Raw genomic sequence first — 16,836 nt, 5'->3', positions numbered from 1 at the left:
CGTTTTTATTACGTGTTGAATTTTTTTTAGTTTACGACATGGGCCTAAGGACTGGGTCAACTGAATGGAGGTCCGGCCCGATAAACAAATGGAATCCATGTAATAGAGTACTATAAAATGTTTTTGCCTTATCCATGTATTGAATTGTTTTGTGGCTTTTCAATGACAAACAACACAAAATCACAACTGGTTCAATGGAATAAAAATGCATTGTGACTTGTGAGATCCATAAATTGTTCAAGATGTTTTTAAGACTGTAAAATGGAAATTTAGGTTCTCATTTGAAATTACGGATTCTAACCAAATTGGACAATGGACAGAATCAAGGAATCTCTTAGTTAAATAATTGAAATGTCTATTTCTTTTTTTAATAAAAAAAAATTATTTTATAGCTACAACAAAATCTTTTAACATTTCACAAAAGTTGAGATGCCAGTCTACTATAAGTCCAAATAAAATTATATTGGGATTCACCACAACTTAAAATTAAGATAATTGTGAAATGTTATGAGATTTTGTTGTGTTTTTAAATTTTCTGATAAAAAAAAAATGCAAAAAGAAGGATATATCCTTCTATTTCATTTTGATGTTTTATTAACTTCCCAACACAAAAGTACCATTACCCGGCATTTCCATTTACAGATTTTTTTATGTTTTATGAATGGATGGGATAAGAGGTTCAAGAAATTTTTTATACATGAAGCTACAGGTTGGTATGCTCAGGATAATTAATTAAACTCTCAAACGTCCAAATGACAACTATTTAAAGAAAATCTAAGAGTCATGCCACTACATTTTCCGGTTCAACAAACCTCAACTAAGTCAAATAATTAAGCTTAATCAACTTCCTACATAAGTGCATGTTTTTTAATCTCTTCAGGCCCTCGACAGTTAGCAATCTAATTAAGATTCATAATTTTAATGTTGTTATTCCATACTACTATAAACATTTTCTTTTGGCTTTATCTTATTATATCTACTACTTTCATCATTCAAATTGAGAATAAAGAAAAGTCACCAAATGATTGATCATAAGTTTAAAATGTCCCCAGTCAAGAGGGTGGTTTGAATCTTCACATTGTTCTCTGACATATATAACGAGAACTGTCATAAGTACTTAAATAAAGAGAAGTATTTCTTTATCCTAAAAACCAAGAATTCATCCTTTATGGCCTGTTTGAAAGTTTAGAGAGGGAGGAGAGTAGAGGGAAGGAGAGTAGAGGGGAGGAGAGTAGAGGGGAATGGTTTCCCTCCACCTTGTTTGGACGTTTTTAAAATTAGTAAGGGGGAACGAAGTAATTAACCCTTCCCTTTGTTTGGATGTTTTAAAAATTAGGATGGAGAGGAGAAGAAATGATTAAAATAGACAAATTTACCCTTATTTGAAAATGAACTTGCAACATTGGTCTATTATTAATTTAGAAAGGGTAAATTGGAAAATTTATCTAGTCAATAATTTATCTACTCTACTCTCTCCCTCCAAATCTTTCCAATTTGGGAGAATTAAAAATGAGGGGTTAAAGGTGATTGAAACCCCTCCAAACCCCTCCAAATTCCTCCTCCTCTTTCCTTAAAATATTTCCAAATAAGGTAATTGAATTACTCTCCCTCTTTCTACTCTACTCCTCCTTTTTTAAACTTCCAAACAGGCCATTAAAGTAAGCATTAACCATTGCTGGCCCAATATGTTTTACATGTGCCTGTATTCTGAGTGTTACATAACAGTGGAATATGGTGATTATGGCTGCCCATGAATATGGTAAAATGGCCATTCAATTAGTCCAAGTTTGAAAACCTTTTGAATAAGCCATACAAATGTCCTGGAAAACATGCTTTGAATATTTTGCAAGCCATGACAGTTGCTCCTATAAGCTTGGGAGCCCCAGTACGTACTAGACAGTTATTGTGGTCAACCCTGTTGGTCCTGTCCGGTTCTCAAAAGCATTAGACTCCTCAGCTCTCAAATAGTGCCATGTGCCTAGCTATGGTTTTTGTGATCCCATTAAGCTAATAAGGCTCAAGTAATCAAAGTTCAACCATGCAAATTGTCTACTCCAAAAAAAAAAAAGAGTAAATTGTGTTGCTTCGATTTATTGTTCTTTTTTTTTGAAAATGAGAGAGAGAGAGAGAGAGAGAGGTAGTACTCATGCCTCAATTATTTATGTAGAGACCAACCAGTTGCACCAACAAATCAAACACAATTGGGATTTGTTAATTTGGTATATGTCTAATCAATTATCGGTATCGGATCACTAGAATAGTCAAAAGAATAATCATTAGAGTGTCGGATAAACCAAAATTGATTGTTGCCTCCTACAATTAGCTGATCAAACTTTATACCATAACTTACAACTTACAACTCTTTTGCTATTAGACCAAAATTAAACATAAGGATTTATAAATTCCATTCATGAAAAAAAGGAGGTTTTGAATAATCATAGTAGTTGCAGGCTGACATTTTATTTTTTTATTTTTAGTGACTTATCGACTCACATGTTTTAATATGTATATTCAAATCATAAAAAACAAATAATTAGTTATTACTCATCACACCTAACTATTTGTTCTTATAATTATGAGATTGTAATTGCTCTTTATTTGCCTCCATGTACATGTATTAGCTAGAAGAAAAGGAACTTTCATCATCTTTACGATAAGTCATAAAGGAGCACCAGACATTGCTTGCCAAAGCAGTAAGTTCAATTAAATGCCACTAAATTCATATCTAGAGTTGAATGCTACGACCTTACCAAGTTATATTGCACAAGCCACCAAAACTGTCAAAAATTTTGACTCATAATTTTTTGTCACTTGCACCGACAAACAGTGTTGAATTTTCTTTCAGCAGCTTCTGATTAGCTATCAGAAAAGGCAAGCTATGAACATCAAGATTGACACACAGAATCTTGGCCTTTATTCCCTTTAGTAAAGAAGGCTAAGGTGTTGCTTAAGCTGGAAAGTGATATATCAAATCTATGATACATCACCATGAAATTATATTTTTAAATATTATCTCATCAACAAGTTTAGCATAAAACTATATAAAGAGGGAAAGTCAATTGGGGCAATGGGTAAAGAACAAGGTTCCAAAAAGGATTAGAGATAATTAGATAAAGACAGTTGAGATTGCAGCCCAGTACCAAGAATGGAATGGCAATACCAACAACTAGTACCATGTGAGATAGATACTTCCACTCTTTCCAAGTTTGTTACCTTACCAAAGAGTGTGTGAGAGTGAGAGGTCCCAAAAGTTTCATGGGAAAGTAAAGATGAAAATTCTTGGCTCCCATCTAACGCAAAGAGAAATTATATTTGTTTAATCCCAAGCTGGTGTGAAAGTTTAGGGACTAATATATACGAATCTGTAACCATACAAATGAATAATGGGAATCTTTGGTTTGGTACGGCAAAAGAGAGAGGATACCCCATGAGTGGCTCTTTTATAGGCATGCTTATAGCTAGCTTGTCTTTTAAGGTGAAGGCATTTGGTGACAATATAAGACATTGTGTTAGGTTCTAACATTTTTCTTTGTATTGGGATTTACTCACTACTAACTGCAGCTGTGATCAAAGGTCTTCCCCATAACCAATTAGAACGATGCTTTAGAAAACAACAACAATGCCTGAGCTTGTATGGGACACAATCAATCACTTTATCACCTAAGATGATATTATGATCATTTAGAAATCTAGTACATTTTCTTTTAAGATGAAAAATAATTTCAATCAAACAATCATAAATGCAAGAGGTTATTGTTTGGGGCAGCCCTATCACCTATGTACAAATTATTGATATAATGGAGCCACAATTTGGAGTACAAAACTGTATATTGGTCAAGTTCGACAATTGTACGTAGCTGGAAAAGTTTAAAAAATAAAATAAATAACGACCAAGACTGCAGTGCGACCTCGATTCTCAACATAATTGATTGAATATTTTTTTTTTTCATAAAGATGGTTTTTTTTTTTGCTGAATTCATAAAGATGGTTTTATTAATTTTTTAATCAAAAAAATTATTTTTATCTTATCATTGTTCCACATTTTTTTTTATTGCATAATTATTTGTCATCCGCATGAAAAGAATAACTCAGTTTGGTTAGAGGTTGGCATAGTTTCGGTTGTGGTTGATACAATTTGGTTCCATGATTAATAATTAAATAAAAGAGGATATTAAAAAATAAACGAGGATATTTTAAATTATTTTTTTATCACCAAGATACAAATAATTGTGAATTTTTTAATATAAAATTTAGGTGTGAATAAACGAGGATATTTTTTTAAATTAGGTGTGAATAAAAGTTTCGGTTGTGGTTGATACAATTTGGTTCCATGTATAATAATTAAATAAAAGAGGATATTAAAAAATAAACGAGGATATTTTAAATTATTTTTTTATCACCAAGATACAAATAAATGTGATTTTTTTAATATAAAATTTAGGTGTGAATACAGTGTCAAGTCCATTTATTTAATAATCAAGGTGTATATAATACAAGCTTCTCATTATAGCTTCTTTAATTTTTGTTTAAAAAAAAAGATCTTTTTTTTAATTAAAAAAAGTGTAACAATGTCAAAATTTAAGGGAGGTGGGGGGAATTACAACTTGATTTAAAAAAAAAAAATTATTTACGAAAGACACCTAATTTCTTACAATAAAGAAATTATTGGAGCTCTTTGTTTCAATTAAAAAAAAAAAAATTGCATTTTCTAATGTTTGGTATAGTAGGAAAAATACAATTTAATAGGAAACATTTTTAGCGAATAACGAAAAAAAGTTGATAAAGAGAAAAACGTTTTTTAAGAGCAAAATTTTTTTTTCCCGGAAACATACACACTCAAAAATAAACTCCAAACCTCAAAAACTCTCCCATTGATAACATATCACTATTTGCTCTGTCTCTTTTTTATTAACAGACTGTTTTTACTCTTTCTTTTTTATTAACCGACAGTTGACCAATTGTTGATCAACGGTTTATTGATTAGTAGCTTTTTCATTTGAGTAATGTTATAGACACAAACTATCAGCAGTTTGTAAAAATATTGTAAAATAGTTTATGTTTGTAGCATTATTCTTTTTATTTATTTATTTTGTATTCCTTTTAAATTTTGAGTTTGTTTTCCTATTTGAGACTCACAAATGACGAAAAAGATAGAAAATATTTTACTATAGGTTCTATTTTCGTGAATGAAAATTTTGTTTATATAATTATTTAAAATTATAGAAAATACCAATGATTCTCTTCTTTTTTTTGACTGATGATTCTCTTCTTAAGTCAACATAGTAAAGAATATTTTTTTAAAACTCATTTTCAGGGTCTTAACCAAAGGTTGAAAAAAACAAGGCAGTTATTTTATTTTATTTAAATATATTCTTAGAATAGTTCCAGAAAAGCAAGTTATTTTCAAAAAAAAAAAAAAACGTGAATTACACAATAAATTTTTTTCAATGCACATGAAAAGTTCTTAATAGCTTCAAGTCTTGATCTAGCTGTTTTTAAGCTTAATGCGATCCATGACATCTTGAGTTCAAATCTCTTAACTAATGCGGCAAGACACTTCAACGATTCTTTCCAATAATTATATATTGTGTGGGGGCAGAAAACCATACGTATAATATGAGATTATTCAGCTACTCAAATCTCATAAGTATTAGACACCCATATTTATAAAAGTACTAGTATAAACTCATTAGTATGAGGTATGACATAAACCCTAAATGCTTCAAGTTCAAATCCATCATACCATCGATCTAGAGGTTTTAAGGTGTCTTATGATATGAAGTGATAAAATCTACATAATGATAAAAAATAATTATAAAGAGCGGAAACAATAAATTAAAACTCAAATCGCAAAAAAGAAAAAAATGGAATAGTAAAAGCTAGGAACAATACAAACAAAAACATTTGAACAGTAGATGAAGTAAGTCAAGATAAGGGCAATTCAGGAATAACGGCATTCTAACGAATCTCTCACGTGCTACCGCCTGATACCATTTCAAAAGAATTCAAATCAAATTCCAAAGAGTTTTTTTATATTCCAAAAGAAAAAAAACGTTAAAATATTTCACTGTCTCACAGACCCTTCTTTCTTGATCTTCCTGCTCGTTCAAGCAACGGCTCTGATACACTGTTAGCTTTCATTGCAATTCATGGTCCCACTCTAAACCTTACAAACACACATACACACACTCTCTCTCTTTCTCTGTCTTTGTGCTTATTATTCAAACAATATGGCCTCGGAGAACCAGAACAAGCGTCCATTTCCACACAACAACAACAACCCCACAACAAGGGCCTCACCCACATGCCCTTCTTCAACTGTAAGCTTTCATTTATTCTTTTATACTATCTTACACACTTTCAAATTTCAAGACCTGGGTTTCATTCTCTATGCCATTTATAATAATGGGTTGCTTTTGATTTTCTCTTTTGGGTTAAGATTTATTAGCACTTCCCACTCTTATTTATTTTTAATTTATTTCTTCTGCTTTTTTTTTTTTTTTTTCCTTCAATTTTTTTTGGGTGAATTTTGTTTTTATTAGAAGAAGTGTATTGGTGATGAAAAAATGGTTGGAACGGCAAATAATGGGAGGTTCAGGCAAGCCTTTTCGGTTGTAAATGGCGGTCAAGATCTCGGCCCCAATAGCGCTCCGGCCAGCAATGCTGGCTCGGAGTGTGGAGGGATTGAGTTTACTAGAGAAGATGTTGAAGCTTTGCTGAATGAGAAACCCAAAAGGAAGGACAGGTTCAATCTTAAGGTAAGTGGGTTTTGAGTATTTTGAGTTCATGTGTTGAATTTTTTTCCCCTTTCTCATGAGTGAATTGATTAATGGGTGTTGGGTTTTATATAGTTTAATTGAATAGGAATTAAGATTTTGGACTTTGCTTTATCAAGTTGTTAAATTTCTAGGAAAGATGTGATAATATTGTGATTCAGTTTTTTTTTTTTTTTTTCTTTTTTGGGAGGGTTTGTGTGTATAACTTATTGGGTCTTTAGTTTGCACTGGTTTAATTAAATAGGAATTGGACTTTGGACTTTGCTTTATCAAGTTGTTGGTTTAAATTGTTGGATTTCTAGGAAAGATGTGATAATATGGTGGAGTATATCAAGAGGCTAAAGTTATGCATCAAATGGTTCCAAGAGCTTGAGGGAAGCTACTTATTAGAGCAAGAGAAGTTGCAGAATACGTTGGATTCAGCTGAGCAGAAATGCAACGAAATTGGTATGATTGATTTCTTTGGTTTCATTGGGGTTCTAAGTAAATTTGACTGGTGATGTAAATAGATTTGTTTGATTTTAGAGGTACTAATGAAAAACAAGGAAGAAGAATTGAATTCAATTATCATGGAGCTAAGAAGGAATTACACTTCTTTACAAGAGAAATTTACGAAGGAAGAATCGGATAAGTTGGTAAGAGGACAAGTTTCAAAGCTAATACATTCTAGTCATGAAGTTATTGTTTAAATGATTGTCGTTTATTAATTATAAAATGTCTTGAATATCAAAATCAGGCTGCAATGGACTGTCTTACAAGGGAGAAAGAGGCTAGACTGAATATTGAGCGATCACAAGCTTCTCTATCAGAAGAGCTTGCCAGAGCTCAACGAGATCTTTTAAGTGCTAATCAGAAGGTAAAGCAGATAATAAATTCAAACTCACCTGCCTAGTCCTATTTTGTTTTTCCTTTTTCCTTTAAGTTATTTATACAGAAGTATCAACTTAAGTGTTTGCATTTGGGTTTGCTGAACTCTGCAGATATCATCACTTAATGATATGTACAAGCGATTACAGGAATACAACACAAGCTTGCAGCAATACAATGGTAAACTTCACACAGACCTTTCTACGGTTGAGGATGAGCTTAAGCGCATAGAAAAAGATAAGGCTACCATGGTTGAAAACCTCAGCATGTTAAGGGGTCAACTTACTATGTCCAGAGTAAGTTTATTTTATTTTTATTTATTTATTTTGTATGGATTGTGATTTTAATGTGCGTACTTGTAAGAAGACATAGTTATCTACCTTTACCCCACTTGCAAAATTGGGAATGGCTGGATAAATTAGAAGATGGTCAAAGAACTTGGTCTGAATTGTGTAATCAGGAAACGGTTTATTCTTGCAGTGAAAAAATTTATTTGGCGCTTTTGATACGGTGTATGTGTTCAAAATTTTCAGAAACCCCACAGATAACTAGACTCCACCCATCGGTCCTGAAAGCTTCTTACTATTGGGAACCAGGCCAATAATGGATATCAAAGCTCATAAATATACTAATACTTAACAGTGCTCTTACAAAAGCTTTCTTTTGGAAGATTTATCAAAATAATTGAATGTTATGTTTGCTATGTTATGATTGTGTTGGCAGATTGTTTTGGATATATGAAGGATTTTACTATGCACCATGGAGTTTGTAGTAATTGTGCAGTTTGCCTCTATAATTTTGGGTTCAAGAGTGAAAATATATTTCCCTCTTATTTTTATCTTCACTGTTAATATTTCTTTATAATTTTACCTCTTGCATTGAATTTGATGCTATTAGGCTTCTCAAGATGAGGCTATAAAGCAAAAGGATGCTTTGGTGAATGAAGCTGCTTGTCTTCGGGCAGAGCTATACCAAGTGAGAGATGATCGTGATCGGCTACAATCAGAAGCACAGGCTCTTACAACTGATATGGTGAAATATAAGGAGTCCTCAGAAAAATACGGTGCTGAGTTGGACATCCTGACAACAAGAACAAGTGAACTAGAGGTTGATTTCCCTGTTTTAGTAACAATGTTGGTTTTATTTGTTAATATTTATAACATCTTATGGATTTACATTTAAAATGAAAACTTTATAATGTTGGTTTTATTTGTTAATATTTATAAAATCTTATGGATTTACATTTAAAATGAAAACTTTATAAGATGTTGGGTTTCTTTTACAGGCAACTTGTTCGTCACAAAATAACCAATTAAAGATACTACATACTCAACTAGCGACTGCAGAGGAGAAATTGCAGGTAGTGATATTAAGTTAAGCAAAAATTGTGTTTATTTTATATTGCATATGTGCCATTGTGGTTTTAAAATTTTAAGGCATGAATCATTAGGTCATGTTGGTAGATTTATAATTGATATCAAATTTTCTCTCTTTATAGCTTTCTGATTCATCTGCATTGGAGACGAGAACTGAATATGAAGGGCAAAAGAAACTTATAAATGAGTTACAAACTCGCCTAGCAGATGCAGAATTCAAACTTGTGGAAGGAGAGATGCTACGCAAAAAATTACATAATACCATCTTGGTAATACCCTTGTCATACGAACTTTTATTTGCTGAAAATTTGTATATCTCACTAAGGTATCTTATACTATAGGAACTAAAAGGGAATATACGAGTATTCTGTAGAGTGCGGCCTCTTTTGCCCGATGATGGTATTAGCACAGAAGGAAAAGTTATCACTTATCCCACATCAACTGAAATTCTTGGACGGGGAATTGACGTAGGGCAAAATGGTAAATTCCTTGGTGAAAAGATTTTTAGATAACAAGTTTCTTTTCTACACAATAGCAATTATATGAAAATTCATAGTGGAAATTGAAAATTAAGAACTCACTTAAGTTTATATTGCAATCAGGGCAAAAACATTCTTTCACATTTGACCAGGTTTTCATGCCTGATGCAACACAAGATGATGTTTTTGTAGAAATCTCACAGCTTGTACAAAGTGCTCTCGATGGGTATAAGGTGATTAATTAGCTCCATATGTTGAAGTCATTTTATGTATTTTATCATAGTAATGCATTTATAGTTTTTGTTTAATCATTTAATTTTCTTCCAAGTAATGTGTGTGTGTGTATATATATATGTATATATTGTGTGTATATTACATATATGTATAATATATACACAAAAATAGCGTTGTATTTGTATGCTTATATATCTTTGTTAGAATTTTGTGAGATAAGAGTTTTTCAATCTTATAATAATTCCATTTGCTTATATGTTTTAGTGTTTTACATATAAAGTTGATAAGTGGGTAGCTACTTGAAATTTTAGTCAATATGATTGATACGTGATAGAATTTTTCCATGGATGCATGTTTCAGGTTTGCATTTTCGCATATGGTCAAACAGGTTCTGGTAAAACGTATACCATGATGGGTAGGCCAGGACATCCTGAGCAAAAAGGTTTAATACCTCGTTCCCTAGAACAAATATTTCAAACTAGGCAAGCTCTTAAAGCTCAAGGTTGGAGATATGAAATGCAGGTGAGCAAGATATCTTTTTATTATGATGCTCTCATTTCCGGAGTAAATGACTGTATTCCTATACATAATTATTGAAAATTTGAATTTTATAAACATTTTTAGGTGTCTATGTTGGAAATATACAATGAAACAATTCGTGATTTGTTATCAACCAATCGATCATCTTCAACAGACAATGGGGTTGCTGGAAAGCAGTATGCAATTAAACATGACGGGAATGGAAACACACACGTCTCTGATCTTACAATTTTGGATGTCCGCAGTGCTAAAGAGGTCTCATTTCTTTTAGATCAGGCTGAACAGAGCAGGTAAAAATTTAGAACATGCATATTTCAAAGTTGATTTTCATGAAGCCATATTTCTATGTAAGGATTCTCTTTTGTTTTATAAATATGATTTCTCTTTATAAGGGATAGCTATTAAATTTTACTTGCAATGTTGTATGTTTTGTTCTACTAAATTTAATTTCCCTAGTGGTACCAAGGCTTGCTGGATGTGATTCAATTTCAGTCTATGAAAGTTGTTTAAATGATATATGTAAACTATGGTGCAATATTGTTATATTAGGTTTAAGGATTTTTTTTTTTGGTCCCAAAGCTCCCTGTACTTCACAAGAAGTTATCATTAAAATATTTTACTTATATCCTTTTAGGTCTGTAGGCAAGACCCAGATGAATGAGCAATCATCGAGAAGTCATTTTGTTTTCACCCTACGAATATTTGGTATTAATGAGGTACAATCGTTTAGCACGGTCCAGTTCTCTTTCTTCTGTTTCTTAGATGTTGTATTGTTGAAACTTATTTTTCTTAATTTCCACTCTTGTGTGCTAGAGCACTGAACAACAAGTACAAGGAGTTCTGAATCTTATTGATCTTGCTGGGAGTGAGCGCCTTTCTAAGAGCGGATCAACTGGGGATCGATTGAAAGAAACCCAAGTATTTTGGCAAAACTATTTTGATTCTATTTCTCTTCTGCAATTCATTTTGTGGAATTTTCTGATATTTATTTATGTTTTGCAATTATAACAGGCCATTAATAAAAGTTTATCATCCCTAAGTGATGTTATATTTGCATTGGCAAAGAAGGAGGACCACATACCCTTTAGAAACTCGAAGCTTACATATCTTCTTCAGGTAATTTCTTTAAAAATTTATAAATTAATTTCCTAGCTTCAATATGAATCTAGAGTCTTTCTTCAAATTTTTTATGATTGTGTGGTAGAGGAAACTCAGTTATCATCCTTGAATGCTTATGCTGAAGAATAAATAAATAAATAAAAACCTCTAGCTCTAGCATCTATTGTGCCACTTTTTACGACAACTTTTATTTATTTAATTTATTTTCTCTACAGCACTTATTTCATGACATGGCAACATTTGTGTGTTTTAATTATCACTGTTAGAGTCAACTGACTGGAGAATCACTAGCTGGATTTTGTGATTCAATTACTTGCCTGATTTAGCAATTTTCTATTGAAAAATGTGTATGTCTTGGGATGATATGCTGTCTACAGTACACTGCTTTTATTCGAAGAGCAAGCTAATCAGTTGCATCTGATGAATATGGCCATGGTATTTTTTTGGAAACTAATATATTATGGCTTGGATATATGATTCCAACTTTTGCTTTTTAATGACACTCTTGGATCAAATTAAGCAAACATGTTGTAAAAAGGCAAAGAAATAGACTATGGTTATTCAATACTGTTTCTTGCTATTCTTCTAGTTGCATATGATCATTTGAGATGTTCTAATCTTGTAAAATCACTGGTTGACCAGCCTTGCTTAGGTGGGGACTCGAAGACATTGATGTTCGTAAACATATCTCCTGATCCCTCCTCAGTTGGGGAGTCACTTTGTTCACTCCGTTTCGCAGCCCGGGTAAATGCTTGTGAAATTGGGATTCCCCGGCGTCAAACCAGCAACAATGTGCGCCCTTCAGATTCTCGCCTAAGCTATGGCTGATCTTTTGATAGATTAATAATTCCTTTTCTTTTATGAGGCAACCAAGTTTCCTGTATCTGCATTACTTGTATCAAAATTTGAAATGAGTGATTCTAACATAGGTCTATATTTTGTATAGCAAAAAAAAAAAAAAAATATTGAGTTTGTATTAATTAAAGAATGTGCGTTTCTGATTATAGGTTCCAATTGTGCTGAAAGCCTGAAACTGATTTTTGATAACTTTCTGCTTACTGAAGTCTCTCTTCTGCCTTTCGTTAGCCAAACCATAGCTCTAGTGTTTTCTAAATCATATAATTTAAAAGTACACTGTACACCTAGTACTTTTATTTTTGATGTAAAACTAACCATGAATCCAAAATGAGACCTCAGAAACATGCTAACATTGCTGTTTTGTCATTTACTTAAAAAAGAGAAGAAAAAGAAAGCTGTTTTTTTTTTTGGTCTATTTAAAAGAACTTGACTGTTTTAAATATACCGAGTGTTTTTGAAAACTAATATGGCAAAGCAAAGTGCAATTTAATATTTTCAATAGTACCTCAAAATTAAGTACACTGACTTTGTTTAAACTACAACAGTAGCTTCCATAGATTATGCAAATCTTTCCATGACCTCTTGGAGGATAACTGTTGTGTCCTGATAAGATGATTCTGTCCGAGGCAGATTTTTGTTCTTTGCCGCATCTTCAAGCTGTCAACACATTGGATTACAATTCTAAGCTATTCTAGTTTTATATTGAAGTTGCAAGTGATTATCATATAGCTTTTAAGTGACAAATGATTTACCTTTTCAAAACTGTCAAACAGTCTGTTAGCCAGATCAGTCAGAGGTTGTTTTTCGTTCTCTGATGCAGCTGAGATCACCTTGTCAAAATCATAGTACATGAAGGTGGACTTATATCTCAGATACTTCCTGACATAGTTTAGAGTGTCTTGTTTGATCAAATCTGGCATTGATAAGAGATCAAAGGCGGTTTTCCTCAGCCTATATTCACTACCTTTGCTTCCTATATTTGCCACATAGAGTCCAATTTTCAGAAAAGAACGTGTACCCGTCTTCTCATTTGCAATCTCTGTAAGAAAAAAGAACAATTATGAAACAAGTAGAGAAGCCTGGCTGCACTGGGAAGCAATTTCAACAGTTTATAAAGAAGCAAACAGAGTAAAGTGCACATTTTACATACTGAGTTGTTATTGAGAAAGCTTACTGTTATAGACAGGAGGCACAGGTATAGGGCCTTCGTACCAGAACCCATTATCCTTAGCTAGAGATATCCCCTTGGTAGAATCTCCAATAAGAGCTATGGAGGCAAGGCCTATCGCTAATCTTCTTGTAGTTTGTAAGAGGTGTTCTTGAAAATCATCTTCTTTCTTGCCAAGAAATCCAACTATTTTCATCCTATTTGGTATCCTTTGAATTTTGGAAAGCTTTGGAAGGGCTTGTAGAGTTTTGGAGACAACATTTATGTCTGCCAAAAGAGCCATTCTAGAGGAATTGGGTGAGAAAGGAAGTGTTTTTGAGTGGCTAATAGAATGAGAGTTTCACTTTCGGTTATATCCGTTTGCATAGTGATGGCCACTACTGACCACTAGAAAAGGATAATCCTCATTGAAGGTAGAAATGAGGAATAACACTCTAATTTTGCATTTTGCCGGACCATATTGGAGAATACGAAAAAAAAAAAAAAAAAAAAACCATCTTTATTTGGTAAAAAAAAAGACCAACTGATTTCAGACAATCAACTGAAAGCTAAAACCAATTGCCTCACAACGATCAAACTTTTATAAGATCTATCCAATATCCATATGAAAAACTCTTTAAACACCCATCTAAATAGAGCCATTATTGTGCATATGGCATGAACTTCAACTCTCTAAAATATTGCCCTCTGCATCGTATAAAGATTGCAGTCCATTATCCATTCAATCCATGAACTGGTAGTGATTTGGGCCATAAATCTCCATTGTCACTTTTTTTTTCATAAATCATCACTCAATTGCCTCCCACAATCTCCATTAGCCATATGCGGAGTACTTAAAAATGAGTTTTAGTATGATTTTTTAATTTGGTATTTTCAAAACAATACTGTGAAGGACAAATAATATAGGTACTTAAAATCATTTGTTTAATAATAATAACTGTAAGCGGGTAGAAACGGACTTAACTTTCTTAGAATAGAGAAATTAGGTATGACCGCCTAGTACAATTAATTTGTTAGAGAATAGGTTTTCGAGGTCAATCTTGGTGTGCTTGTATGGTTTAGCTTTTAAGTTAATGGGAAAACATCAAGTACCTCATAAGAGAGAAGTAAAATTTTGAGATTAACACTTCCTCGGGAGCAGTAGTTCATATAATATTCAAGTTTCAATTATAAGGTAGTGTTACACATGGTATATTTCTCTTTTTAGTTTTTCATCCCTTGATCTGGAGGGGTTTCCTTTCTTTATATAGCTAAATGAATTGCATCCAAACCCTTCACTTGTACAATCACAGATCTTCCTTTGAATGCTTGTCCCATCAGGGTTTTGTTGGAGGTAGTAGAATGTGCTGCAAGCTGTAAGGGTACTATTCAAGAGTCATTCCACCATTAATATGACTAGCTAAGTTGGTATAGTGCATTGAATGCGTAGGTGATGATTACTTTATCTGAATATTTCCCTTCTTCTTTGCTTGCTCGTCTCTACCGTCTTCTTCAGTATTTTATCTTCTGGTGCAAGTGGACTACTCGATGTCTCTCGAGGAACGCTCACTCTTTAGACTCCTCAAGTGGTTGGCCTCTATTCTTGGGCTCTCATCTATGTATTGGGTTAAGACTAATGAGGGGATGGGCCCCTCCACCTCCTCGAGTTGGGTCTATAGAGCTCCATTTGGTACTCAGATCTTACTTCTCCCATAATAACTACTTAGCATTAGATGTTTTGAATTTTTAATGGCAAGCCTAAGAGTAGTGCTTTTGACCAAATGGTTTTATATTTTTAATGGCAAGCCTATCTCATGATAATTTAAGTTTATTTTTAAGTGACATATGGTTAGGATCAACTCTTCAATTGAGTATTCTTATCTTTCCATTCATATGATAAATTGCATAACTATAATGGGCCATTTTTTGTTAAATAATGTTTCTTTTCCCCAAACAATTTTACCAAGCAAGTTCCTATGAAAGTTATCTAGGGGAATAGCCTTATTTGTAACTTGACTTTCCAAAATTGAGCTCTAAGAAACTAACAACTAATGTGGTGCGGCTAATATGGCATTTTTTTTATAAAAAATATTCCACTTGAAACTCGACTTTTCATAACTCGAGTAAAATGCAAAAAAAAAAAAAAAAAAAAAAAAAAAAAATTACAATGAACTTTGAAAAATTGATTTCTTGGTAAATATGTAATTTTTTTTTAAAAGGTGGAACTTGGCCCTTTTACTCTTTTAGAAATTATGGTCTAAGTAAAAAAAAAAAAAAAAAAAATTGCAAGGAACATAGCTCTTAAAAAGTTGTTATTAAAAAAAAAAAAAAATTGTTAACAAGAAAATCAAGTTTTATAAAATCGAGTTTTATATGTAACTTGACTTTTTAAGAGTTGAGTGTTTAATGTTTTTTTTTTCTTCTTCTTCTCTTTAGAGAATTCAGTTTTTATAAACTTGAGCTCCACTAAGAATTTGGGAATCCATGCCCAGCTATCTTTAAACTCAGCAAACCCTCATCCCTACATTTTATCTTTTGTTCCAGACAATTTCTACAACTCTCTCTCTCTCTCTCTCTCTCTCTCTCTCTCTCTCTCACCTTCTTTCTTTTTAATTTGTCTTAATTTCTCACCTTCGATTCATTCAAAACTTCTTATTACTCTATTGAACCATTGGATATCTCAATTTACAAATAAATAACATATATTTAAATTTTGATCATTATTTTTCTAAGATATGGTTTATATAAATTTTTATTCGTTAGATATATACTCATACAATTACTTTTATTGTGTTTATATAATATTAAATGGTTGTAATAGAGTTGAAATGTTGAAGATGTGCATGGGTTTTGAATGTCATGACCTTAGATGAACGCGAAGTGTGTATGCAATGGGTAATGGATGTTTTTATTTGTGAAGGGTAGTTACCATAAGAAGGGATGCAATATGTTCTTCGTAAGGTGAAGTTTTGTATGTAATACCATGACAAAATAAGAATGTTGAATGTAGGTAGTTAATGGGTAATGGGTGTTGTTGGATGGATGCAGTTTTAATAACACATTAGAATTTGGTGTACTTTATTTGTGTTGGTGCCAACACAATAATAATAGAAATAACACAAAAAAGAAACTGAATAAAAAAATGAATATCATTTAAACACAAAGCTCCATTAGAAAGAATACTTTTATTTGCCAAGAATCTCTCTATTTTTGCTCCACTAGAAATGACATCCTTCTTTACCAAGAACTTCTCTATTTTTCTTGTAATTGCTCTAACTTGGAATGGGTATGAGTGAGTCTAATAATAGGCTCAGGTTTTATAACCTTCTCCCTTCATTTTCTTATGGCGCACGTATCTAGCATAATATCCGCTCTAATACATTTCAACCCGTTAATTACCATTGAAAATGAGTCTCTCTCATTTTCAATGTGGAATTAAA

At 32.4% G+C, this 16,836-nt stretch overlaps 2 protein-coding genes across 5 annotated transcripts; one reads left to right on the top strand and one right to left on the bottom strand.

Annotated features, from left to right (window-relative positions):
* Positions 1 to 6,109: 6,109 nt before the first annotated feature.
* On the top strand, positions 6,110 to 12,395 carry LOC126694746 (kinesin-like protein KIN-14N). 2 transcript variants are annotated; one of them, XM_050391244.1, is made up of 17 exons: positions 6,110 to 6,320; positions 6,546 to 6,758; positions 7,079 to 7,223; positions 7,302 to 7,411; positions 7,513 to 7,632; positions 7,757 to 7,939; positions 8,541 to 8,750; positions 8,929 to 9,003; positions 9,142 to 9,288; positions 9,361 to 9,499; positions 9,622 to 9,731; positions 10,093 to 10,254; positions 10,357 to 10,562; positions 10,907 to 10,988; positions 11,086 to 11,190; positions 11,284 to 11,388; positions 12,034 to 12,395. In XM_050391244.1, the coding sequence occupies exons 1-17, from the start codon at positions 6,231 to 6,233 to the stop codon at positions 12,217 to 12,219; spliced, it is 2,388 nt and encodes a 795-aa protein (XP_050247201.1). In that variant the 5' UTR covers positions 6,110 to 6,230; the 3' UTR covers positions 12,220 to 12,395. The 2 variants fall into 2 exon arrangements, with proteins under 2 accessions (XP_050247201.1, XP_050247200.1); XM_050391243.1 differs by having other exon boundaries at positions 6,111 to 6,320; positions 6,543 to 6,758.
* LOC126694748 (photosynthetic NDH subunit of lumenal location 3, chloroplastic) lies at positions 11,920 to 13,770 on the bottom strand. Of its 3 annotated transcripts, none has more exons than XR_007645869.1 (4): positions 13,424 to 13,769; positions 13,002 to 13,288; positions 12,755 to 12,906; positions 11,920 to 12,283 (listed from the first exon to the last, which is right to left on the bottom strand). XR_007645869.1 is itself a non-coding variant. In XM_050391245.1 (4 exons), exons 1-3 carry the CDS (start codon positions 13,698 to 13,700, stop codon positions 12,808 to 12,810), a joined length of 663 nt encoding a protein of 220 aa, XP_050247202.1. In that variant the 5' UTR covers positions 13,701 to 13,770; the 3' UTR covers positions 11,920 to 12,275; positions 12,776 to 12,807. The 3 variants fall into 3 exon arrangements, 1 of the variants encoding a protein (XP_050247202.1); XR_007645868.1 differs by having other exon boundaries at positions 11,920 to 12,275; XM_050391245.1 differs by having other exon boundaries at positions 11,920 to 12,275; positions 12,776 to 12,906; positions 13,424 to 13,770.
* Between the last annotated feature and the right edge of the window lie 3,066 nt (positions 13,771 to 16,836).

The sequence above is a fragment of the Quercus robur genome, chromosome 8 (assembly GCF_932294415.1).
Source record: "Quercus robur chromosome 8, dhQueRobu3.1, whole genome shotgun sequence".
Lineage (NCBI taxonomy): Eukaryota > Viridiplantae > Streptophyta > Magnoliopsida > Fagales > Fagaceae > Quercus > Quercus robur.
Note: the sequence above shows the minus strand (reverse complement) of the source record. Positions and strands in the feature narration are given on the sequence as shown.

What these genes read in the sequence shown, in the direction of transcription:
- LOC126694746 (XM_050391243.1), top strand. Translation starts at nt 6,231, where the DNA reads ATGGCCTCGGAGAACCAGAACAAGCGTCCATTTCCACACAACAACAAC. An exon ending in CCACATGCCCTTCTTCAACT is followed by an intron (nt 6,321 to 6,542) that starts GTAAGCTTTCAT and finishes TGTTTTTATTAG; the next exon opens with AAGAAGTGTATTGGTGATGA. An exon ending in TTTTAAGTGCTAATCAGAAG is followed by an intron (nt 7,633 to 7,756) that starts GTAAAGCAGATA and finishes TGAACTCTGCAG; the next exon opens with ATATCATCACTTAATGATAT.
- LOC126694748 (XM_050391245.1), bottom strand. Translation starts at nt 13,700, where the DNA reads ATGGCTCTTTTGGCAGACATAAATGTTGTCTCCAAAACTCTACAAGCC. An exon ending in TGTGCCTCCTGTCTATAACA is followed by an intron (nt 13,289 to 13,423) that starts GTAAGCTTTCTC and finishes TTTTTCTTACAG; the next exon opens with AGATTGCAAATGAGAAGACG. An exon ending in TGTTTGACAGTTTTGAAAAG is followed by an intron (nt 12,907 to 13,001) that starts GTAAATCATTTG and finishes ATGTGTTGACAG; the next exon opens with CTTGAAGATGCGGCAAAGAA.